Below are 25,552 nucleotides of genomic sequence, written 5' to 3'. Positions count from 1 at the left end.
GCCTTGAAAGCCCTCTGTGATAAAGAATTCCAACAATTTACTCTCCTCTAAGAGGTGAAATTTTTCCTCCTCTCCGTCCCAGCTGGCATGCCCATATTATGAGATTATGCTTGCAGGTCCTAAATTCTCCCACGTGAGGAAACAATCTCTCAGCCACTCTGCCAAGAATCACCTATGTTCCCAGTAAGGTCACAAGTTAAGTTGAAAGTGCCATATTGTAACATGGTTGACTAATTATCTGTGATCGTCTTAGAATTCTGAACCAGCTCCCTGACAAACTGCCCTGATGCCTATATCCTTGACAGATCTTAATTTTTTGCTTTGTTTCAGGGTCTGGATGCCTTTAAGGACTAGTACTTAGACACTAAGGCAAGCATCTGCAACCACTGCTGGTGGCTCTATTGTACTACCCACTGCCTACAGCCAAATGTAGATACAAAACAGCCCATTCCTCTACCAGTACCATTGTTGAGCAGTAGATAGGCCTCCTGAAGATGAGGTTCTGATGTTTGGATTGGTCTGGGGGAACCTTGCAGTACACAACAGACAGTGTGGGCTGTATAATCCTTGCATTCTGTTCACTCCACAACTGGAGCAATCAAAGAGATGGCATGATAGACATTGTAGAATTGGCAGAGCAACAGAATTAGAATTAAATTTACAAAAGAAAAGGAGTACGATGAAAAGTGTCACCAGCACATAGCGCCATCTTAGCTACATAGTAATTAGGGATAAATCTTGGGTACAAAAAAATAGAGAAAATAAAGAGGAAAGGTTATACTGCATTATGGATTTATAGTAAACGTAGAAGTTAGAAAAATAAGAAATAGTAGTCTTTTGAGGAAGTTGAGAACATTGATCAGGAGGAGCATCACCTTCACTGGTAAAGCTGTAATGCTGAATGTCAGCAGGATTTAATTGATGTTCAATTCCAATAGATCTGAGTTGGGGGAAGTGATCAGTCAATGACTGGAAATTTGTTTGTTCTCAGATGCAAGCAGCTCCTTTTAGTCCCAGAAGCGAATGTGGTTTTTTTTTGTGTGTGATGAGGTGTTGTGCCAGCACATTTAGGAATGTGAAATTCTACTTCACATGAAGTATCGCCTGTGGCTCATGGGTGCCTTCAGGAGGTTTGTCTTTTAGTTTCCCTGCCCACCAAATGTACTGCAAAGGACAGTTAGTGGCAGACAGTCAGTAGCAGACAGTCAATGACCTGATTCTCAGCTGGCTTTTAAATGAGACCGGTGGTAGAAATCCCAAATGACCAGCAGCACCAAGTCTGTCTGCCACTGTTGAGTGCAAGATTATGCTACAGATGCATATATGATGCGGTGAGCAGCAAATAATTATGTGACAGATCCTACTAGAGTTCACAGAGAGAAACCCTCCATGTAACTCCCCAAATTGATATTTAGCTGAACTTTACTCCAGTATTTAAAGTTGATGACTTTTCATCACAACTGAAAAAGGTTGGAAATATAGGGCTGAATCCTAATAGGGTGTGGTGAGAAGTCTAGTGACATCTATATCAATGTCTTTTATGCTTTGACAAACTGCCTGATGAGTTTCTAGAGTTGCCATTTGAGGATTATAGCTTCTCAAGTGCCTTGTTGTTAACTCAACTCACCTTATTAATATTCAGCTTTCTATCTAATCAGACTAGTTTTAGGTGGAGAACTTGACGTGGAAACCAGAGCAGTTACCCGGTGAGTTCAGTTCACTGCATGCTCTGGACAAAATCCATATTGGACATCAGCATCTCAGAGCACACTTCATGGGCATCAGTCACATCCACTCAATGTCCATAGACATTCGCATCTGATATATTCCAATCTCTTAAGAACTTTTATGGCACACCTTCGATCCACTTGCTGGATGTATCTGATTTTAGTGCTGCTCCACTGGATGCACATCCAACACCAAGTTGTACGCCTGAGCTCTCTACTCGCTTTCATAGCTCTCAATCACTTTGAGCCAGCCTGGACGTTCACAGTATTCCTATGTTATGGACTAGATCAAACCCTCTCAAAATATGTTAAGAAGATAGTCTGGACCCCAACTTCTCTTATTTTTTAAGGCATTGTGTTCTGGATGCAATTTGATTGGTCAACGTCCAAGCTTGAAGCGAAACACACTTTCTTTTTATACTATAGTTAAAATACAAACAAAAGAAAGATGAATTGGAATAATTTAATTCTATTGGAAAACTTAACAGAATAATAGATTATTTAACTGCTAAACAATAACTGTTCTAATGTAGAAACATCCCATAAACACACATTTAACAATGGCAAATTCAGAAAATTTCAGATTGTCCCACATGCAAATCTGGCAGCACGAACGGAACCCATGCTTTTAGCTGTAAGAGAAAGAGGAATGAAAACTTCCACATCCAGCTTTAAGATTTCAACAGCTACTGAAAGCTAAGACTAAAATCCTGGTTCTGTGGGAGCTTGATATCATCCCTTCATGCTGCATCTATTGTTCCAACCTTTTTAAAAAAAAAAACAAAGGTAGCTCATAGCAGATAGTTTGTCTCCAAGTTTAGAACACTTGCTTTCAAAAGAAACTTGACAGGATCAAATCCTTCTTAAAGGCACACCTCGTAACACCTAACTTTCCTCACCTTTTTGCATGTGCCCTTCAGCCAGAGATACCAGGTTCATATTACTGCTGCAGTCATGTCACGCCATTTAGTGCAGACACACAGGAAGGAAGCGTGTCATGGTTGACAGCAGGTCTCCGTTAAGTCAGGGAGAATAATCTCTGGCTTCTGGCATAGGAGGTTAGGGGCAGCCCCCAATGTCAAGGTAGGGGCTTGGAAATGATCAGGCAGCCACTTGAGGCGGTTAGTCAGGATGCAGTTCACATAAAGGCTGAAGAGTTAAATTTCAGTTGTCCCACTACCAGTTTTGACTCCCTCTGCCCTATTAGAGCTGCTTTCCTCCTGGAATAAGAGAGAGGCAGATATTAAGGAAGAAGAAAATGAGTGGGACAGCTGTTGCTTGCTCTGCAGGTGGGGAGGTGGCCTGTGCAAGTGATTAGGCACAGAGGGCAAACTGGGTTAGTGGTGACCAGAGTTAAGGCGAATGCCAGAAGGTGAATGAAGATGTTTTGTAGGCACTGAGAATGATCGATCATGAGCATTGGTGGGAGGTAGATACAGTAGCAGAGATAGTGAGGTATCAGAGAGAGGATGGGTGGCACTTAACCATGCTGGAGTGGAGAATGTCATTGACCTTCTTCCAACATGATGTTTGAGACTGCCCATACTAGATAGCAACATCAGACTAAGTGTCTTGGCCTCTACTGCTGGTCTTTGGGGAGGAGGAAGTCCACTTCTGCACCGTATTGTCCAGCAGGACTTCCTGGTCCATGCCCACACAGCAGATTGCTGATTTGATCCTTTCTGCCATGTCAGGGACTGTGCAGAGCAGTTCTAGGTTGACTGTGCTTGTCCAAGTGCATGATAGGTTTTTCAAGATGTGAAAGAAAGTGTGAAGGTATGATGGTCTTCTGTTATGTGGATTGATTGGTGAACCTGGGGCCCTATCCTTGGAGAGGAGATTTGATAGAAATGCTCAAAATCATGAGGTTCGGGGCAGGGTAGATCGAGAGAAACCATTCCCATTGGGGAGAGGATCAAGAATCTGAGAATGCTGATTAAGGCAATTGGCATAAGGGTTAATGATGCATTCTGGAATGCTGAGTGGAGAGTTCTTCCAGGAACAGTGTGTGATAAGATAAGGCAGAAATCAGACAGGAAGGGCAGAGTAGAGGAAAGTTTGGTAAGCTGGGATGAGAGCCTGCTAGGCCTCCTGTTGGAAATCCCTCCAGAATAAAACTCATGCAACTCAAACCAAAAAGAGCAAGATTCAGCCCAGAGTTTTCCAGCAAGTGGGAGAGGGGATGCACTAACTGATCTACGCAAGTTTTCCAATTTGGAAACAGATTTAATTGACAACCAATTTAGCCAAGTGTTCTCTTATACATAGTGAAGTAGGAACTTTAAAGCAAGATGCAATAAAAAAAAAGGGTCTGTTGTCGTCCAAGTGTAAGAAATGTTAACAGTAGAAAAGGATTCTAATTCTCCCTTGCCCATTCTCTCACAAGAGTTTGAGTGTCTCTGATCATTGAAAGTGACCAAGTAACACTCCAACCCAGAATCCTAAGCATTCTGTTTTCAAATAGTTGCTATTTTTTCATAGATATTCACAGTAGAGATTGCTTTTTTTTGGATCGACCTGTTCAATCAAGGTCAACCCAAAATGGTAGAAGGTAGAGGCTCAAAATACAAAAGCAAGCAAGTGATCAGAAAGCTTTTGAAAACAATGATTCAGCCTCAGTAGACGTATTGTGAATAATTCTGAAAGGAAAATTTAGGATGAATGTGAAGGAAAGTGTGAAGGTATGAGGTCTTCTGTTATGTGGATTGATTGGTGAACCTGGGGCCCTATCCTTGGAGAGGAGATTTGATAGAAATGCTCAAAATCATGAGGTTCAGGGCAGGGTAGATCGAGAGAAAGCATTCCCATTGGGGAGAGGATAAGGAATCTGAGAATGCTGATTAAGGCAATTGGCAAAAGAAGCAGTGACAACATGTGAAAATCTATTTCTCTGCAACAAGTGGTTAGGATATGGAATGTGCTCCTGAGAATGTAGTGAAGGCATGCTCAGTCTTTGCTTTCAATGAGAATTTTATATTGACATGAAGAGGAAAAAATGCAGGGTTATGAGGAAAAGGCAGGGAAGTAGGGCTATCTGAGTACCTTTTGGCAAAGACACACTGGGCCAAATGTCCTTCCATACTGTAATCTTCCAATGATTCCATGATTAGAATATTGATTCAATAGAAGTACAAACCTGTACTGAGAACCACAATGATGGTTGAATAGAAGAGCACAATATTTTGCCCATTTTTCATTTTCTACCTGAGAACAGTAGCTTCCTTTTTCCAAAAAAGAAGTGGTATATAGCCACATCCTAAGAAAAAAATAAAACAAAACACCTGACATTTCAACTTTGTTCTCTCTTCCACACATGCTGCCAGACTGACTGAGAATTATGCAGTGTTTTCTGCTTTTATTTCTGATTTCCAGTGCTGGCAATACTTGGCTATTTTTTTTAAAAGTGAATGGACTTTAGATATCAAAGCCATTTTGTGAGTCTACCATTTTGACCCAAATTTTTTTTTCATCGAACAGGTATTGGAGTTTCATATGATCAAGCCAGTTTGGGTGGTCTGCATATCAGATTTCATTTGTTTTGTACTTATTGCTGTTGAATTCATGAAAATTGGTTGTCTTTGTTTCAAAAAAAACCTGTAACCCTATCAGTACTAAAAATATTTAATTTAATTCCAGGAATATAATCCTTGCATTTGCCACTACTCTGCGGCATGGACTAATTCCAAATCTACTTGGTCATGGAATATGTGCTCGATACAATTGTAGAGATGCTGTCTGGTGGTGGCTGCAATGTATTCAGGATTACTGTTTGAAGGTTGAGAATGGATTGAAAATTCTCAAATGTCCTATATCTCGACTATATCCTACTGACCAGTCTCCAGCTCTTGACCTAGGCACTGTGGTAATTATTTCCTTCACCTTTAATTATGGCACAAAGTGGCTGGTATAATTGCAACATTAAAGAGGCATTTGGATGGGTATTTGAATAGGAAGGGTTTGGAGGGATATGGGCCGGGTGCTGGCAGGTGGGACTAAATTGTGTTGGGATATCTGGTCGGCATGGACGGGTTGGACCAAAGGGTCTGTTTCCATGCTGTACATCTCTATGACTCTATAAATGCAAATATTTTGTTCCCCTCTGCTGGTGTAGCATTGGTACTTCAAGATATTTGTCAGATTTAAAAAGTTCTTTAGATCATTCTGATTAGTTTATTTTGGTATCACAGGCCTAATTAAAAGACTTCAATTAATCCCTTCAAACTTAAATAGTTCAATTATTCCAAATTTGGCAGAGTATCCCATCAGGCAAGGCACGAAGTAATGAATAATATCAAATTTTGTTAAACATAATTAAATAATACAACTTATTTAACAACTGAAGACTACTTAAGCAACTAACAAAAAGAATCATGTTATGCTTACCAAGAATGCAAGACAAATTATAAGACAAACTTCAGTATTAGATTCAAAACCAAACTCTCAGAAAGGAATTCTTTCTTTCCTCAAGAACAAAATTTTTTTTTCAACACTGATAATTGTCTCCAGAAACTTTTAGATCTATCTAAATTCCCAGATTGACATAAGCCACATACTACATGTCATTGCCACTCAGTTTACTTGGAGAGCTTCTCTGAAAACATGGTGTCTAAAGGCCTCATTTTACAGTCCCTTTAGGATAATGTCACTGGCCCACTAATCCAGAAGAACAGGCTCACACTCTAGGAATGTAAATTCAAACCCACCATGGCAGCTGGTGAAATTTAAATTCAGTTAATAATTCTGGAACAAAAAAGCTGGTGTCCACGACAACTTATTGTTATTATTGTTTAAACTGCATCTGGTTGTGAATCTGCCATCTTTAGCCAGTCTGACCTCCATGTGACTCAAGATCCTCAAAAATGTGATTGGCTGTCTTCTGAAGTAACCCAGTAAGCCACTCAGTTCAAGAGCAATTGGAGACATGCAACAAATGCTGTGCTTGCTAAATTGTACTTGCAACCCAAGTTGGCTTCACCATCCTCCAACAGTATTTACATACCAAACATATCTCCTTGACCTTGCTTAACTATCCCAATTTGTTGTGACCTTGAAGTACAATTAATATTACTGTTTTCTACAGATTCAACTCCCTGTGGTTTAGTATTTAAGTCCAGTTCTTGTCTTTAATTTTATTTTCAGTCAGAGAAAAGCCCTGATTTACTTCATAAATAAAAGGGTTGAATAGAACAGTACAAAATGCTACCTATTTTGTTTTCTCTTCAGTAGTCTATGAATAATGGCGTGTCTTTCAAACAACGGTGGTGATCTTGTATTGTTGCTGTTGGTACAACAAAAGCTTAAAATATCTGTCTCCTTACTCCTTTCTCACCCTGCCAACATACATAAAAACTTGGAGGCAATAAAAGCTGTAATTTGTTCTGAGGTAGTCTTTTACTTTGAATAGAAATTGATAGCTTCTGTACTCATTAACCATAAGAACAATACATAATAACCATAAGTTGCATAATAAATAACATAGTACTGCTTTAAGATGCATTAGATATAGTTCACTCCAACAACTTCATTTGCATAGCACATTTTAACATGTCTCAAGGCATTTCAGAAATAAATCAACCTATGGTATGGTCCACATAGGCAGATATTCATGCGGTTAATCAAAACTCCTGATTGAGGATGAAGGTTCTAAAGAATCGGTTAAAGAAGGAAAATGAAGGGGAGAGGGATTCCAAAGCTGCTGATGGATGTAATGAAATGGGAATAGTTTGTCTTAGAGATATTCCAAATGTACATTTGAAAATTCATCTTGGGATTGAATACGACAGGTTACAAGCATTCGTGTTCAGTCTCAGACAATTGCTAGGGAGAAGGACGGAGTCATGGCCAATATACTGCAGACAACATTTTTTTAAAATCTTGAATAGACAGAAAAGTCTGGGGGCCAGGCCATAATTGCTGAGTTGTACCCATGAGGTAGTTGTGATAGAAGAAGGATAAATCAGTGGAGGAAGAAATCAATAGCTTGTACACAGTTCAAGCATTGTTTATCGTGTTGGAACTGGTAGAACTCTTCTCTCTTAACTAAGAAGAGCAGAGCAAGGGCAAGGCCAAATCCTGCTTTGGCCTTTCTGCCTTTGTGAGGCACAGTTTCAGAGGAGGGGGAGGTTGATTTGCTGTTTCTGAGACATCAATTCTCAGTTTGGAAACTACTGCCATACATAATTTGTCATTAAATAAACTTCTAATTGTTTATCCTAGTTTTGTGAGCACATCCTCAGGAAAAAAGTCTTCACTTGATTAGATAAGAAGAAATACCTTTAGTTGTCCTATTCACACAAGTCTCAGATCCCCAAAGGTGGCAGTATGGGTACATGGGTGGGTGGGGTAACACTATTTGATTTTCAAGTGCAAAAAAATGAAAATCTCTAGGGAAGTGGTCTTATTCTGAACAACAGGCAGTGACCAGTGGGGTGCTGCGGGGATTGGTTCTCAGACCCCAGTTATTCAGAACATACGTTAACTATTTAGATGAGGGAATTAAATGTAATTTCTCAAAACTTGCAGATGATACAAAGCTGGGTGGAAGGCTGAGTTGTAAGGAGGATGCAGAAATGTTGCAGTGTAGTTTGGACAGTCTGAGTGGATGCACAAAAGCATGGCAGATGAGCTAAATCCATTTAGTAGTTGTGATGGAAGAAGGATAAATCAGTGGGAGAGAAAATCATTAGCTTCTGCATAGTATAATGTGAATAAATGTGAGGTTATCACTTTGGTAGTACAAATAGGAAGACAGATTATTATTTGGCTGTAAATTGAGAGGTGACAATATTCAAAGAGACATGCGTGTCCTTGTGCACCAGTTGCTGAAAATAAATGCATGGGTGTAATAGACAGTAAAGAAGGCACATTATGTTGGCCTTCATAGAGACCTGATTTGAGGAGAGGGACAAGGCTGTCCTGCTGCAATTATACAGGATCTTTGTGAGATACTATTGTGTGCAGTTTTGGTCTCCTAATCTGAGGAAGGATGCTCTTGCTATAGAGGAACAACAGCTAAGGTTTACCAATTTGAGTCTTGGAATGGCAGAACTGATAGTTGAGGAGAGATTGAGTTGATAGGGATTGTATTCACTGGACTTTAGAAGGATGTGGGGAAATCTCATAGAAACCTATAAAATTCTAACAGGACTGGACAGGGTTGATGCAGAAAGGATGCTTCTGATGGTGGTAGAATCCAGAACCAGGAATCATAAGTTTATTTCTTATCCTTAAACTTTTAAGACCAAGCTAAGGAGAAATTTCTTCACCCAGAGAATGGTGAGCCTATGGAATGCACTGCCACAGAAAGCGGTTGAGGTCAAAACATTGTGTTTTCAAGAATATAGATTTTCTGGCTCATAGGATCAAGGGATTTGGGGAGAAGGCAGGATTAAGATATTTACTCATTGATGAGCCATTACCATGTTGAATGATGAATCAGGCTCAAGGGGTTGAATGGCCTTTCTAGTCCTGTTTTCTATGTTTTTGTGTTTTTAATACTGTTTATTTGCCACTGCCACAGAACTAGGCCACTTATATTTTGATGGGTATTTGTTTAAACCAGAGTCAGGAGTAAAAGTTTAACTAGAAATAACAAAAGAATAATAATCTAAACTAATAGTTTTTAAAAAGAGAAAAGAACTTGTCCATATTTCAATTAATGCGTTTTGGGATATCCTTCAAACCAGGAACAGCCACTGTATGATGTCATTCAAGAGGTCATGCAGCGTCATATGGAAGGTGTACAGTTCAGAGAAAGAAATGCTGGACCTCACATGGATTCACACATGAAAGATGAAGGTATTTTTGCTATATTTCCAATTCTTGCACATACTGTATTGCAAATAATTTGAGACATTACATGTAATATATTGATTTACTTCCCTTGAAGGTTTCAATGTAGCTATAGGAGTGAACCAAGAAACAGGGTTTGTCTTTGGAGGGCAGCGATACAATTGTGGAACCTGGATGGACAAAATGGGGGAGAGTGAAATAGCTCAAAACAAAGGAATTCCAGCTACACCAAGGTAAAAGTCTTAGTAAAATGAGATTAAAGATCTCAACTTCAAATCGAGGACCAGTTTTTTTAAAAGAATAAATTGTGTATTTTGTTTTCTGCAGTTTTGTGAAACTACTGAAACAATATTGTAAAAATTTATAGAAATTAATTTAATCTTTGTATTTCTTAATTCTTACTTGATCTTTAAAAACTTCTGCACAGTAGTTAGAGCAAAAGTGACAAAATTGTCCTTGTAGCTATTACTAGTCAAGGGTCAGTCTGAAATGGGGGGAAAGTTAACTTAGATGATCCTCAAATTGCTTAATTTCCTTGGGTTAGAGAGGTTACAATCGGTAAACATCTTAGGATGGATACTTGATAGCAAGTATTATGAAGAAGAGAACATATATGTGGTGCATTTTGTTTTTGTTCCACTCCTATTTCTCCAGAGACCCTCACCAAGCTTGCCTTCTCCCTAAGACCCATTCTCTACTCTCTCAACCCTACTTACCACTAACCTCCTGGCCTGTTAGCATCTGTCCCAGGCCCTGTTATCTGGTACTGCAAACAGTTTCCTCTTACGTATTGCTTCACCTTTCTCACCATTATTCATTTATCAAACAATTTGAACATTATTCCTCTTCTCAAAAACTGTAGCTTCTCTAACCTCCCCCTTGTCATCAAAGTCTGTGACATCTCTTAAATTTATGCCTTTGATGTTATCACCTCCGAATTTCTCCCACCTTTCCTGTCACTTCGTATTATTTGAATCACTCAAATCAGGTTTTGCAACAAAATAGTCGTAACCAAAGCCACAAATGAGATGCAATGTGACTCTGATAGACTCTCACTTTCTCATCCTTGAGTTGTCTGTAGCCTATGACACAGTGGAAAACACTAACACCTTCAATACCTCCCCTATGTAGCCATAATAGGAACACTGCCTTGCCTAGTTTTACTCTTACACTGTAGATCAGGAAAGGTTTTCTGTAATAGCTTGACCTCACAGCCCCATGCCATTATCTCTGGAGACATCTAAGGAGCTATCCTTACTAATTTTCATTTCCATGATAGTACTTGACATTGTTCAAAATCAGTGCCAGATTCCTCCAGTAAGCAGATGACATTCAGCTCTGCCTCTCTATCTCCATGAAACAATCCTGTACTTTTGGATTCCAGACAACCTGAACTGGATGCCTGACAGTTATCCTACAGTTTAACATTGGGAAATCTGGAGACATTAACCTCAAATAGCAGTGCATGGTCAAGAATGCATACCCAGAGGTTCCACAAATATGACTCAGGAGAAACATCAGATCTCACTGTGGATGGGGATGGGTGAAACTAAGTTTAAACATTGCGAGATGCAGCATGGAACACTGAAATCCATTCTGTCAAAGCTGTGAAGAAAAGTATAGAACAAAAATCAGCACTCGCCTGCAAATTTTGCTCCCCCGACAACATTCCTCTTATCTACTTTACTTTGGTAGCAAAAGTAGGAAGGCAGATTATTATTTAGCTGTAATTTGAGAGAGGGGAATGTTCAATAAGACCTGAGTGTCCATGTGCATGAGTTGCTGAAAGTAAGGATACAGGTGGAGCAGGCAGTAAAGAAGGCAAACTGTATGTTGGCTTCCTCATGAGAGGATTTGAGTGCAGGAATTTGGACATCTTGCTGCAATTATACAGGACATTGGTGAGACCATACCTGGAATATTGAGTGCAGTTTTGGTATCCTAATCTGCCGATGGATACTCTTGCTATAGAGAAAGTGCAGTGAAGGTTTACCAAATTAATTCTTGGGACGGCAGGACTGATCTATGAGGAGGAATTGAATTGATTAGGATTGTATTCACTTGAGTTTAGAAGAATGAGGGAGACGTCTTGTAAAAATTCTAACAGGACTAGACAGATTAGATGCAAAAAGGATGTTCCTGATGGTGGCTGAGTCCATAACTAGGGGTCATAGTTGAAGGGTAAGGGGTAAAACATTTAGAACTTGAGTTGAAGAAATATTTCTTCACCCAGAGTGTGGTGAGCCTGTGGAATTGGCTACCACAGAATATAATTAAGGCCAAAACATTGTGTTTTCAGGAAGGAGGTATCCATGGCTCGTATGGACCAAAGGGATCAAAGGGATATGGGATAGCGAGCAGAATTATGATATTGAGCTCAATGATCAGCATTGATCATATTGAATGGTGAGGTAGAATCTGGATCGAATGGCCTAGTCCTGCTCCTATCGTCTGTTTCTGTTACCCCTCCCTTTCTGCCCCTTTAAAGCCCTGTGCCAAATCAGTGGCAACTCGTGCCAACCCATACAAGCCACAAGCCACCATTTGCCCTAGACTGTTCATGCCAACTCTCTCAATAATTGCCATAGATTGTCCTTGGCACTCATGTTCTTCCATGCCTCTTGGTGAATTTACTGTATTAAGCAAGACCCCTGCCAACAGCACAGACTTGTGGAATTATTCTTTAAATGTACACAAAAAAATGCTGTCCAAGGCAAATACAAATGAACTAGCACCAAAAACAAATGTGTTGATAAAAGCTGCCAAATGTCATTAACTTAGTTGGATTTCACAATTCCTTTTTGGGAAGGGTATCTGACATAACACCCGGTCTGCTCTATCCTTGTTTGTACCCCTATAGTATACAAATATCTCTAATGGTAGGATAACTAAGGATGGACAATAAAACTTACATTCCCAAAGAGGTCATCCTAATTTATTTTGAAAGGAAATTATTAAGGAGATAAAAACAGGAATTTCCACAGCCCATCCCTCATCAAACACTCCTCAATTGACTATGGCCTCATATGTAGTCAACCTGCTCTCATTTCTTATCCAGCTGTATTATCAACCACTGAAGCCCCACACTCTGGAATTTATTCTGAAACCTCCCTTTTTCTCCAACTTTCTTTGCTCCTTTTTAAGATCGTCCTTAAGACCCACCTCTTTAGCAATACTTTAAATTATCCTTCCCAAACCCCCTCCTTTATTTCTGGAGCCTTTGAAAGAGATATTTTTCAAACATTAGTGCCACTATATAAATGCAAGTTTTATGTTTTCTCCAACACTCTATCTTTCTGGGAAATATCTGATTCCATAAACTGACCAGCTGAAATGTTTTTACTTCGCAGAGATGGATCTGCTGTTGAAATAGTTGGCCTCAGTAAATCAACTGTTCGCTGGTTGATGGAACTGAATAAAAAATCCCTGTTCCCTTACAATGGAGTGAAGGCATATAAAGATGGTGAGAAAGTTAATTTCTATACATAGTTGCCATGATTCAGTCAGACGACTTTAATATTTTCAAGAATTGAATTGTTTTTATGAGCAAAATAATATCAAGCGATTTCAGTTAAAGGAGCTGGTAAATGGAGTTGAGTTACAAATCGATCATGATCTAATAGAAGGGTGGAATGTACTTAAGGGATTAAATGCAACAGTTGTGTGTTTTATTCCTATGGATTTTGTTCAGTTCCTAAAATAGATTTATTTTCTATCCTCAAGTGTTTGCAACACATTACTATTGGTCCCTGACCTTGAATGTTTTATGTTGTAATCTTTCTGATATTGATTATTATTCTGGACAATGTTTTAAAAATCACAACATTGAGATATTTGACCTATCATCCTTGTGTCAGTTCTTTGGTTGCAATATCCATTTATTTTCACTTTCCTCCTCTTTTCCCTCAGCCTATAAATGTTTCTTATGCAATTCTCTCTCTAACTATAGGACAATTGTTGATATTGAAACTATAACGTTGCAGGCAGTGCATTCTAGAACATGGCAGTCTTGTCACCATTTGTAAAAAAAAAATTGGTGTCCAATTAGTGAAAATGTATCATCATGAATTGTCTATAAATTGTCGCTTGGTAGTATGGGATTTGAATGCTACTAGAAAAAGCCACATTTCTCAAAGCTTTTTGTCTTGCATTCATAAGGAAAATTTGCAGGAATACCGATTTAAGGGAGAAGCTAACATTATTCTGTATGAGCGGTAGGTGCTAATAGAGGCATTGCGATGGGGAATATACCAGTTATTGATGATTGATCGTTAACTGCAGGGTTTTGTAAATTTGCCGTGTTCAATATTTAAACTCTTGTCAGGGCATTGTCCTAACAAAGTATACCAGTGGCTGTCATCTATTTTATTGAGTTTAAACTCCAAACTTAGCTGAAACTCTTAAGTCAATAAAATAGGTCACAGCTACGAGCTGGTTCATTTGGTATTCTTGAAAATTGCCATGGGTACAAGATGGATACCTTTGACAAAATGTGTAAGTTTTTCTCAGTAGCAAAACTGTCTCTGGTTTCCAACCCTTCCACCGCTAGTAACAGTTCATCTTATTTACTTCATCAAAACTATTCATGGTTTTGACTATTTAGTACTCCTTTTTAGCCTTTTCTGCTTTAAGAAGGACAATCCCAGCTTCTCTAGTATTTCCACATTGCTGAACTCCTTCAGCGTTGATACTGTTCTAGAAAATCTTGATCATATTATCTCCAAGACCTTCGAAAGTATTGAATGCGGATTTTCTCTGTTCTCCAGCTGGAATCTCACCATTTGCTCTATATCGTTTACTAATTTCAGTCTACTAGTTTGGTATATCTTCCCTGATTTTATACTGCTTTCTCGTCAACAATGCTGAAGATCTTATGCTTACCAGCTTTGATGCTTTGACCTACATACTTATATCGCAGCTTTAACACTTAACCATTACAAACTGCTTCACCGGAACATTATAAAACAAAATACAGATAGTTCTAGGATAACATGTGTTTTGGCAGCACGATTTAGCTATAACATTGTTGAAGAATTAGGGAACCATACTTTTGAGAACGCTTGCCTCTGTTGGCAAAAACGCAATTCCAGCAGGGATCAATTTGTGTGCTTCATTATCCACATGTGTTGATGTCTACTCCAAAATCTCCATGGCATTCTGCGCATATGCCAGTTTCTACACCATCCTACGCATGCACAATGGTGGTGATGTCAGCTGCCAACAGAGCAGCTTTCTGTGAGAGGTACTGTACAGAGAACAGCTTTCTTACATTTCTTTAAATGTATTGTGTTAAATTTACTTTTGTTTCATTAATAAATATTATTTCAGTCTTCATTCGGGCTGTGCTGCACATTTGGGTGATTTTTGAGCGATTGTGAGTGATATTTTTTGATGGCCTGCCCTTAACCCCACTTTTCCCGTAGGCCCCATTATTTCTATTAAGCAATTTCCAATTAAGCGAAGTCTCATTGGAATGCAACTATGGTGTTATAGGAGAACTACCTGTAAGGTACCAAGATACATAAGAAGACATTGGGTCAGGTGACCAAAGAAAGGTCAATTTTCTTTCATTAATCACTTGGATGTTTGCACTACTGGCTAGCCAGCATTTGTCTGTGCCGAATTGCCCTTGAAAGTGGTGGTAAGCTGCCTTTTGAACTGCTGCAGTCCTTGTTGTAGATAAGCCCATTAGGGAGGGAATTTCAGGATTTTGACCCAGCCAGACTGAAGGAATGGTAATATATTTCCAAGTCAGGATGGTGAGTGATTTGGAGGGTAACTTGCAGCTGGTGGTGTTCCCATATTTCTGGGAACCTGTCCTTTTGAATGGAAATGATCATGGATTTGGAAGGTGCTGTATAAGGATCTTTGAATTTCTGCAGTGCATCTTGTAGATGATACACACTGCTTCTACTGAACATCAGAGGTGGATACTTGTGAATGTGGCAGCTGATCAAGCAAGCTGCTTTGTTCTAGATGGTGTTAGTTTCTTCAGTGTTGTTGGATCTGCACCCATCCAGGCAAGTGGGGAGTATTCCATCATACTTCTGGCTCGTGCTTTGTAAATGGTGGACTGGCTTCAGGGAGTTAGCCTGAGACCTACTCTTGTAGAGACTGTGTATTTATATCATGAGTCCAATTGAGTTTTTTGTTAGTGGTAACCCAGGATGTAGATTGTGGGGATTCTGTGATGGTAACACCATTGAATGTCAAGGGGCAGTGGTTAGATTGTCAGACTCTGGCATTTGTGTGACACGAATGTTACTTGCCACTTGTCAGCCCAAACCTGGATATTGGCCATGTCCATTGGCATTTGGTGATGGAGTGCTTCACTATCTGAGGAGCCACGAATGGTGCTGAACATTGTGTAATCATTGGTGACAATCCTGACTTCTGAATTTGTGATGGAGGGAGGATTGTTGCTGAAGCAGCTGGAATGTTTTAGAATCTGGTAAAGGAGGAAAGAGAAGTCAAGAAGGAAGATGTAGGCAAAGTATTCTGGAGCTTGGGCCTCAGGCAACTAATGGCACACAGCCATGGATGGTGGAGTGATTTAAATCTGTAATGCTCAAGAAGCCAGAATTAGAGGAGGGCAGATATTGTTGATGTCTATTATTTAGCCTCAAAGTCCTCTTATCAGGATAAAGGTGAATAGGATAACATCTTAAATTGTAAATGATTAACGCCTCAATACATAACATAGTCATAGAGGTCTACAGCACTGAAAAAAATACCCTTCGACCCTTCTGTGTTGGTCAAAAACAACCACCTGACTATTCAAATCCTATGTTCCAGCCTTGGTATGGCAAGTGTACATATAAGTACTACTAAAATGGTATGAAGGCTTCTGCCTCTACCACCGTTACATGCAGCAAGTTCCAGATTCCAAGCACCCTCCACGTGAAAACATTTTCCCTCACATCCCCCTGAAAAACCTTCCATCCCTGATCTTAAATTTATGCTCCAGCCATTGATCTTCCATCATGGGGAGAGATTTATTTCCTGTTTACTCTGTCTATGCGCCTCCATCAAATCATGTGCCCTCCCCCAACCCACCCCTAGATTCCTCTGTTCCAAGGAAGACAACATCAGTTTATCCAATTTCTCTTCAGAACTAAAACTCCCCAGCCCAGGCAGCATTCTGGTTAATCTCTTCTGCTTTCTCTCCAGTGCAGTCACATTCCTCCTGGAATGTGGATTTCATAACGGCACACAATGCTCTAGCTGTCACCTAACCAACTTCACATTTATTTACTCTGTCTTCAGCCCCCACTGAAATTATTGTTCTTTTGTTACTGTTTTGTTTTCCTCTGCTGAGTCAATTTGTAATCCTTGGCGTCTTGTTGAAATCTGTGGTTTATTTCCCAAGCCTTTCTCCTGCATCTACCCTTTTGCTGCTGAAATCTTCATCTCTGACCTTGTCATCTCCAAGTTTGATGACTGAATTTCTCCTTTATGGCCTTCTGTCAAGCACTCTTCATGACCTGCAACCTGTCTCATTCTCTGCCGATGTAATCTGCCACACAATGAATTCTGCTCATCTTTGCTGACGAATATCAGCTACATGTTCCTGTTCTCAAATTTAAAATTCTCAACTTTGTCTTTGCATCCTTCTATAACTTTGCCCCATACTAACACTTTCTGCTCTCACCTTGTATTTTACCAAACATTCCATTCCTCCAATATTCACTTTTTATCCTTTTCCAATCCCATTAATGGCTGAGTTTCAATGCACAGGAACAGAAGTGGATTGTTTAGCCCCTTGAGCCTATTCCATCATCCAGCTGAATTGTACCTGATTTTAACAAATGGCGTAGTGAAATAAATATTACACTATACAAGAAAAGAAATATTTATAACATTTGAGACGTGGAATAGAAAGACAATGGAGCACTTTGAAAAGAATGTCTTCATTTCTGACGATTTTGACACAATACCATATCCTACTTTGTCCCATTACCCCTTAAAATGATGAACAAAAATCTATCAATCTGTTTTAAATTTAACAATTGACTACCTCCTTTTTGCAGAAGCAAGTTTCAGACTTCAGTAGTCCTGTTCCTAGACGTTTTTTTTAGCTTCACTCTTAAAAGATCCGTATCTAATTTTTATGAAATGTACCTTGGTTCAAGACTTCTCAAACAGAAATATTTTCTTCCTCTATTTCCTCCCAGTTCTCTTCAATAGCTCTGAACCTTTGCTACCAGTGATACAATCCTAGTTTCTATAAAGATGCAAAATTGATTTAACAGTTCAAGTTTACATCAATTGGGATAATTTTCTGCTCCTGAGGAGTAATTTGGTGTAGTGAATCCTCCACCTATTAAGAATCTTTCTATTGTGTTCTTTTGAAATCTACACCATTGTTTTTGCCTCAAGTGGCAGAATTGAAAATTGTAACAGCCCATTTTATTCAAATCCAGTTATCAAAAGAATGCACTAGCACATAGCTGTCTGTCTAATAGTTGCATTTCACTCATATCTATCATTTATGAGTAATTTTTTAAAGTTCACTCATGAGATACTGGCTGGCCCAGCATTTATTACACTTGAGAAGGTGGTAGGCGAGCTGCCTTCTTTAATTACTGCAGTCCATTTGTAGTAGGTAAACCCACAATACTATTGGAGAGTTCCTGGACTTTGACCTAATGACACTGAAGGAATGGCAATAAATTTCCAAGTTAAGATGGATCTGTTGCCCTTGTCCTTCTAGGTGGACATGGTTGTGGGTTTGGAAGGTGCTCTCTGAGAAGCCATGATTATTTACATTCAATTACTTATAGTGTGGAAACAGGCCCTTCGAAGAGTAACCCATCCAGTCCCATTTCCCTCTGACTACTGCACCTAACGCTATGGGCAATTTAACATGACCAATTCACCTAATCTGCACATCTTTGGACTGTGGGAGGAAACCGGAGCACCCGGAGGAAACCCTTGGGGAGAATATGCAAACTCCACACAGACAGTCGCCCGAGGCTGGAATTGAATCTGGGACCCTGGTGTTGTGAGGCAGCAGTGCTAACCACAGAGCCACCATGCCCCCCCCCCCCCCCCCCCCCCCCCCAAGTGCATCTTGTAAATAATACACACTGGGTATTGATAGTATGGGGAATAAATGGATGTGAGGTCAATAAAGATGGCTTCTTTGTTCTACAAGGTGTCAGGCTCCTTGAGTGTTGTTTGGGCTGCACTTATCCAGCCAAGTGTCAGTTATGGCTGGAAATTTACTTGTGTGATACATGCTTCATTAAATTACATGAATTGCAAAATAAGTTTGTAAGTTTATTTTCCAAGCCTGCAAAATGATGTCGTGAAATACTTATTATACTATGCAGGAAAAGAAATATTTATAACGTATGAGGAGTGGAATGAGAAAATAATGGAGAACTTTGAAAAGAATTTCTATGTTTCTGAAGATCCAGATGATCCCAATGAAAAGTTTCCCAACTTAGTCCACAAAAGGCACATTTATAAAGACAGCTTTGGTGCTTCCAGTCCATGGTGTGACTATCAACTAAGACCAAACTTTCCTATAGCTATGGTTGTGGTAAGTGATTGGATTTCACAGAATAAATGTTATTGCTCTTGCGCAACACTTCTTTTAAAAAAAAACTTGTCAGTAAAGATGTCGCAATTTAAAATGCTGCTGATTCTGTAAATCTGAAATATGTGCAGAAAATACTGAATATGTTCTGCAGGTCAGGCAATGTATGTGATGAGAGAAACTGAGAATTAACATTTAAAATCAGTGTGCTTATGTTTCCCTCCCTACAGTTGGTGCCAGATCTGCAGAGGATTTGTAGCACTTTTTTTCTGTATTCATGCCATATTTTAAATCTTGGTACAAATTGGCTTAATATGCGAATTACCAATGTTTAGTGGTTGATCTGTCATCATTTATGATGTTGGTGCAAAATTCTGAGTTTCGTGCCATTGATATTGCTGTTCCAATCAGTTGTGAGATCTCTTGCCTCTCACCTTTTGATATATGTAAAATGATATGAATGCTTAAATGAAGCTTTAATTACTGCAATAAAATCAACTTCATTCATTTTCAGGCCCCTGAGCTTTTTAACCCAGAAAAAGCATGGAAAGCTTTAACTGTTGTAGAGGAGAAGCTGCTTGGACCCCTGGGATTGAAAACATTAGATCCAGAGTGAGTAAAATTGTTGCTAAAATTAGTCCCATTTTGAGTAGAATGAATATTGTTAATGAAAACAAACAATTGCTGAAATGTATACTAATCACATTGAGATACAGTCTTTTTGTAAAAACATGACAAAGTACAGAATTGGTGAGATGTTTCTTTGGTAGTCTGTTTATGGCTATCCATTTTCTTTGGTTACCCAGTCTGGACTCCCCTGCTAATGTATCTTAATAGAGATTGTAATATTTGTTTTTCTTTCTGGCTAGTGACCAAGTTTACTGTGGTGTATATGATAACTCTTTCGACAATGGCAACTTCAATGTATCAAGAGGTTATAACTACCACCAAGGACCGGTAATTATTCATACAATGTTTCATAAATTTCAGCAAAATGCTTTTTGTTGTGGATGTAGGTTTGCTCGCTGAGCTGGGAGGTTCATTTCCAGACATTTTGTCACCCTACCAGGTAACATCTTCAGTGGGCCTCAGGCGAAGCACTGCTGAAAATTCCTGCTTTCTCTTTATATGTTTGGGTTTCTTTGGGTTGGTGATGTCATTTCCTGTGGTGATGTTCTTTCCTGTGGTGAAGTCACTTCCTGTTCCTTTTCTCAGGGGTTGGTAAATGGGATCTAACTCAGTGTGTTTGCTGATAGAGTTCTGGTTGGAATGCCATGCTTCTAGGAATTCTCGTGCATGTCTTTGTTTGACTTGTCCTAGGATGGATGTGTTGTCGCAATCGAAATGGTGTCCTTCCTCATCCATAAGGATACTAGTGAGAGAGATTCATGTCTTTTTGTGGCTAGTTGGTGTTCATGTATCCTGGTGGCTAGTTTCTGCCTGTTTGTCCATTGTAGTGTTTATTACACTTCTTGTACAGTATTTTGTATATCACCTATCAAAAATCACCTATACCGTGTATTCAAAAAGAATGGGTACCCAATGAACATAGTCTGCTGATTTCTCAGCAACAAACCCAAACAAGCTGACAAAACATGTCCAGAAACCCTAGTCACTCTCCCCTACATCAAAGACATCTCGGAAATGACTGCCAAACTACTCAGACCCCTTAGCATCATGGTAGCCCACAAGCCCACCAGCACACTAAAACAGCAGCTAATGAACTTTAAAGACCCTATACAGACAACAAGCAAAACTAATTTACAAAATACTGTGCAAGGATTGTAACAAACATTACATTGGACAAATAGGCAGAAAACTAGCCACCTGGATACATGAACTCCAACTAGCCACAAAAAGACATGACCCTCTCTAACTAGTATCCTTACATACAAATGAGGAAGGACACCACTTTGACTGGGACAACACATCCATCCTAGGACAAGCCAAACAAAGACACACACGAGAATTCCTAGAAGCATGGAACCGGAACTCTATCAACAAACACATCGAGTTGGACCCCATCTACCATCCCATGAGAAAAGGAATAGGAAGTGACTTCATCACAGGAAATGACATCACCAACCCAAAGAAACCCAAACATATAAAGAGAAAGCAGGAATTTTCAGCAGTGCTTCGCCTGAGGCCCACTGAAGATGTTACGTAGTATGGTGATGAAACATCTGGAAATGAGCCTTCAAGTTCAGCGGGTAAACCTACATCCAAAACCTCAACCTGAGCTACAAATCTTCTCAAAACTCACTTTTTGTTGTGTTATAACAAAATTATATGTTTTATTTTTGTTCCTAGGAATGGCTGTGGCCTCTTGGTTATTTCCTACGTGCAAAGTTGCAATTTTCAAAAATGATCGACAAGAATTTGTCTGAAGATACACAATATTTCGTGAAAAATGTTCTTTCTCGTCATTATGATTACTTGGAAAAGTAAGTCAATAATTTTTAATATGGCTATATAATGCAAACTTTCCTGAAAGAATCTTTTATCTTGAGAATATTACTCTATAACATCCAGCTGTATATCAAATCATTACAGTCATGTAATCTAACTTGTATCTTGTGTTTCAAGTTGTGGTTATGCTGAAAGTGTAGAAAAAGATGGTTGGGTCACAGCTAGAGTGTTATGCCCAGTTCTAGAGTTCATAACAGTAAAGATGTGATAGCACTGAAGAGGGTGCAGAGGGGCTATTTCCTGACCTAGAGAGTTCTAGGTATGTGTCGAAGAGTGTGGTGCTGGAAAAGCACAGTAGTCGGGCATCATCCGAAGAGCAGATGAACCAACGTTTCAAGTATAAGCCCTTCATCAAAAATTAGGTTTGTGGGCCTAGGGGGCTGAAAGGTATGTAGAGAGATTGGATACACTGGGATTGTTTTCTTTGGTGCAGAAGAAACTGAGGGGAACATGATGCATAAAATTGAGGGTCATAGATAGGGTAGACAAGAATGAACTGTTGTCCTTGGTGGGAAGGACAATGACCAGAGGGCATAGCTTTTAAGGTAAGAGGCAGGAGGTTTAGAGGAGATGTGAGGAATTTTTTTTCACCTGGAGTGTAGTGGGAATCTGGAACTTACTGCCTGTAACAGTTTTAGCAACAGAAACGCTCGTAGCATTTAAGAAGTATTTAGATGTACACTTGTGATGCTAAAACATTTTTTAAAAATGAGCCAAGTGCTGAGAAATGGGATTAGAATAATTAGATGCTTTTTTTTATCATGCAGCTGACAAGTCGAAGGGTATTTTTCTCTGAAGTAGACCTCAATAACTTTAAGTAACTTGTGTATAGATAAAGAGGAACCAGTGGATATATTGTATTTAGATTTTCATGCAGCATTTGATAAGGTGCTATTTTAAAGATTGTTGTGGAAAATTAAAGTGCTGGGTAAAGTGGTGATATCATATTGACATGGATAGAAGATTGGTTGGCTAACAGAAAATAGAGAATAAATGGGTCTTTTTCAGGATGGCAGAATGTCACGAGTGTTCTGCCTCAGTGTAGTTTGAACTCTGCAACTTATATAAATGGCTTGGATGAAGGGATGCATGGTGTGATAGCTAAATCTGCTGATGACACAAAGAAGGTAGGAAAGTGAGTTATGAAGAGGATATAAGCCTACAAAGCATTTTTGAAAAGTTAAGTGAATGGGCAAAGATCTGTTGAATGAAATATAATGTAGGAAAGTGTGAAATTGTCCATTTTGGCAGAAAGAAGCATGTTATCTAAATAATGAGAGGTTGGAGATATCCTAGTGTATGAATCACAGAAGGTTAGTATGCAGGTACAAGTAATCGGGAAAACTATTGTGTCCTGTTTTATTTTGAGCAGAATTGAATGTAAGAGTAGGGATGTTAACCTTCAGTTGTACAGGACATCAGTGAGACAGCATCTGGAATACTGATAACAGACTTACGAAAGGATGTTAATGCATTGGAAGCAGTTCACAGAAGGTTTACTCGACTAATACCTGGAATAAGCAGCTTGTCTTATGAATAAAGGATAGGGAGGCTTGGCCTGTATCTTCTGGGGTTTAGAAGAGTCAGAGGTGACTTAATTGAAAAGTACAAGATCCTGAGGGGACTTAATGGGGTGGATGTTAAGAGGATATTTCCTCTTGTTCGAGAATGTAGTAAACAGGGGTTATTGGTTAAAAATAAGGAGTCACACATTTAAGAATGAAATGTGGAAGCATTTTCTTCTGAGGTTTTTGAGTTTCTGGAATTCTCTTTCTCAAAAGGCGATAGATTCAGAATCTTTAAGTACTTTAAAGGCAAAAGCAGATTTTTGATAACCAAGGCGATGAAACTTTATCGATATGCAAATAACGTAGAGTTCAGGTCAAAATTAGATCAGCTATGATCTTATCATATGTCAATAATGGTCTATTCTTAGTTTTCTTTTGAATGCTTGTAATTCATACAGTAATCACAGTTTGCCAACAGATTGATAACCTAGCAGGCTGCCATGAGATACAACCTATTTCAGGCATACTTTTGCTTAAAAGTCTTAAAATAATTGTTAGCCATATTGTTCTCATGAAAAATGAGATTAAATTGTATCAGTTACTAATAGTTACTGTCTTCATATTTACTATTTTGTTTCTTTTTCCATTTTGCAGATCTGCCTGGAAAGGTCTTCCAGAGCTTACAAATGAAAATGGGACATACTGTCCATTTAGCTGTGAAACCCAAGCCTGGTCACTAGCTACCATCCTAGAAGTACTGTATGAGCTGTGAAGTGTAGTATCTTCGCTTTTGACAATTGCAATACATGAGTGAAAGTTGTTCTTTTTGTGTCCCTCCATAGTATTAAATACCATTTGCCATTTAACTGTACAGTTTTTGTGATCCAATTAAAAACATTAGATCACATCAATGAGACAGGACAATTGTGACATGAAGTTTTATGCAATCTCATATTTTATTGTTCTTAAGTGATTAATATAAAATAAGTGTTTTAAATTCATGATGTAATGTGGCTGTGAGATTAACTGATGTGAGTTTATCTGCTTCTTGTTTGGCTATTAGCAGTGTTTGTACTGATCTGAAACTTGCTGTAAAAATGTTACGATCCAACAATGTAAAAGTCTGAATTTAGAGTTTGACGTTTAAAAAGCTGATAAAGGCTTAAAAAGAATGCACTGTGCAAATCACAATTTGAACCTCATTGTAGCTATCACCGTTTTTGTGCTTAACAGCCAAGATGCATCAACATAAATTAAACATTACAAATTAATTGGAAAGTTAGAACTTCATAGCAATATTGAGGCACTTTCAAAAATATTTTGAATGATTAGCAATAATAAGGTAATGTGCCAGAGAAGCATTATCTTGCATACTACTGTACTCAAGCTTATTTTAAGCCAAATAGAATGAGAGTTATAAGGACTTGCATGATATTTGCACATGTAGAACTGGATTATTAAATTTTAATATTTGTGTTTAATCGAGTGGCAACTGGGTGTGTGATAAATTCAATGTTTTGATGGTACTGTTCATCTTAACCTCATTGTATTGAGATCGTGATAGACTGTAGGTACATAACCATACTATATATGCATGTATTTTTGTATCCAATTAAGGTAGAAAATCAAAAAACACACCAATGTCTGTGATTATCTGTAGCTAATTTCAGTAATTCCAAGAATGTCAACAAATGAGATAGCAGAGTTATCTTCAGTTTCTGAAAGCTGCCGGAAGAGATGTTCCATGCTGTCCATCTAAAGTACTGTTGTCAAAACCAGGTAACATATTAAAGTATGTTAATATGTTACTGTGTGCACAGTCTCGGTTTGCTTCTTGAATTAATAAGTACTTGTACTGGACCAGGCAAAGAATGGCAGTTTGACTGTTTGGAGGATAAGATCACAGTGCAAATACCTCAAGCAACTTTTCTGTCTTCATTCCTAAGTATAGCATATGATGTACATTATTCAGTAAAACCCTCCAATTAATGAAGAAATTAGCCAAACAATTGTTTGAAAATGGTGCCACTTTTTATCTATAATTTGGGAAGATTCTCTGCACCTTTTTTTGTATTGAGAGGAAGGTTGGCTAGAAACTGAACAGCATATGACATTGTCTGCAGATATAAGCGAATATTAAAAACTCATTCAGACTACAAGTTTTGTGCCTGTATGGTTTTTTTCACAATGTGATTTTCAGTGTGTTTGTTAATTTGTACATTTTAAAAATTTTTTCATTATGCTTCATTAGATTTAGTTTTGAAATTAAATATCTTTCATTCAGTATCTGCAACCTATTGGTAGTGGTGATTATTGCATTTTGAATGCAAAAGATAATGAGAATACATGGCATTAGCTCCATATGAGCTAATAATGGTTATAATGGTGTTCTATATTTGTAAAGATTAAGAACAAGAACAAAGAACAGTACAGCACAGGAGCAGGTCCTCCGGCCCACCAAGACTGCGCCAACACATGATGCCTTTCTCAACTAAAAGATTTGTCTTAATGGT

General features: G+C 38.7%; 1 protein-coding gene across 2 annotated transcripts in view; it reads left to right on the top strand.

The window, feature by feature from the left end:
• Positions 1-25,221, top strand: part of agla (amylo-alpha-1, 6-glucosidase, 4-alpha-glucanotransferase a) — a 97,870-nt gene extending 72,649 nt beyond the window's left edge. For both annotated transcript variants that reach the window (XM_060830569.1, XM_060830570.1), the window contains exons 26-34: positions 5,364-5,589; positions 9,413-9,524; positions 9,616-9,751; positions 12,869-12,981; positions 18,854-19,065; positions 19,577-19,674; positions 19,932-20,019; positions 21,373-21,506; positions 23,694-25,221. In XM_060830569.1, coding sequence (XP_060686552.1) covers positions 5,364-5,589; positions 9,413-9,524; positions 9,616-9,751; positions 12,869-12,981; positions 18,854-19,065; positions 19,577-19,674; positions 19,932-20,019; positions 21,373-21,506; positions 23,694-23,811 — 1,237 coding nt within the window. In that variant the 3' untranslated portion in view covers positions 23,812-25,221. The remainder of the gene's footprint in view (positions 1-5,363; positions 5,590-9,412; positions 9,525-9,615; positions 9,752-12,868; positions 12,982-18,853; positions 19,066-19,576; positions 19,675-19,931; positions 20,020-21,372; positions 21,507-23,693) is intronic.
• The last annotated feature ends 331 nt before the right edge of the window (positions 25,222-25,552 follow it).

The sequence above is a fragment of the Hemiscyllium ocellatum genome, chromosome 9 (assembly GCF_020745735.1).
Source record: "Hemiscyllium ocellatum isolate sHemOce1 chromosome 9, sHemOce1.pat.X.cur, whole genome shotgun sequence".
NCBI lineage: Eukaryota > Metazoa > Chordata > Chondrichthyes > Orectolobiformes > Hemiscylliidae > Hemiscyllium > Hemiscyllium ocellatum.
This window is presented reverse-complemented; position numbering and strand designations above follow the sequence as displayed.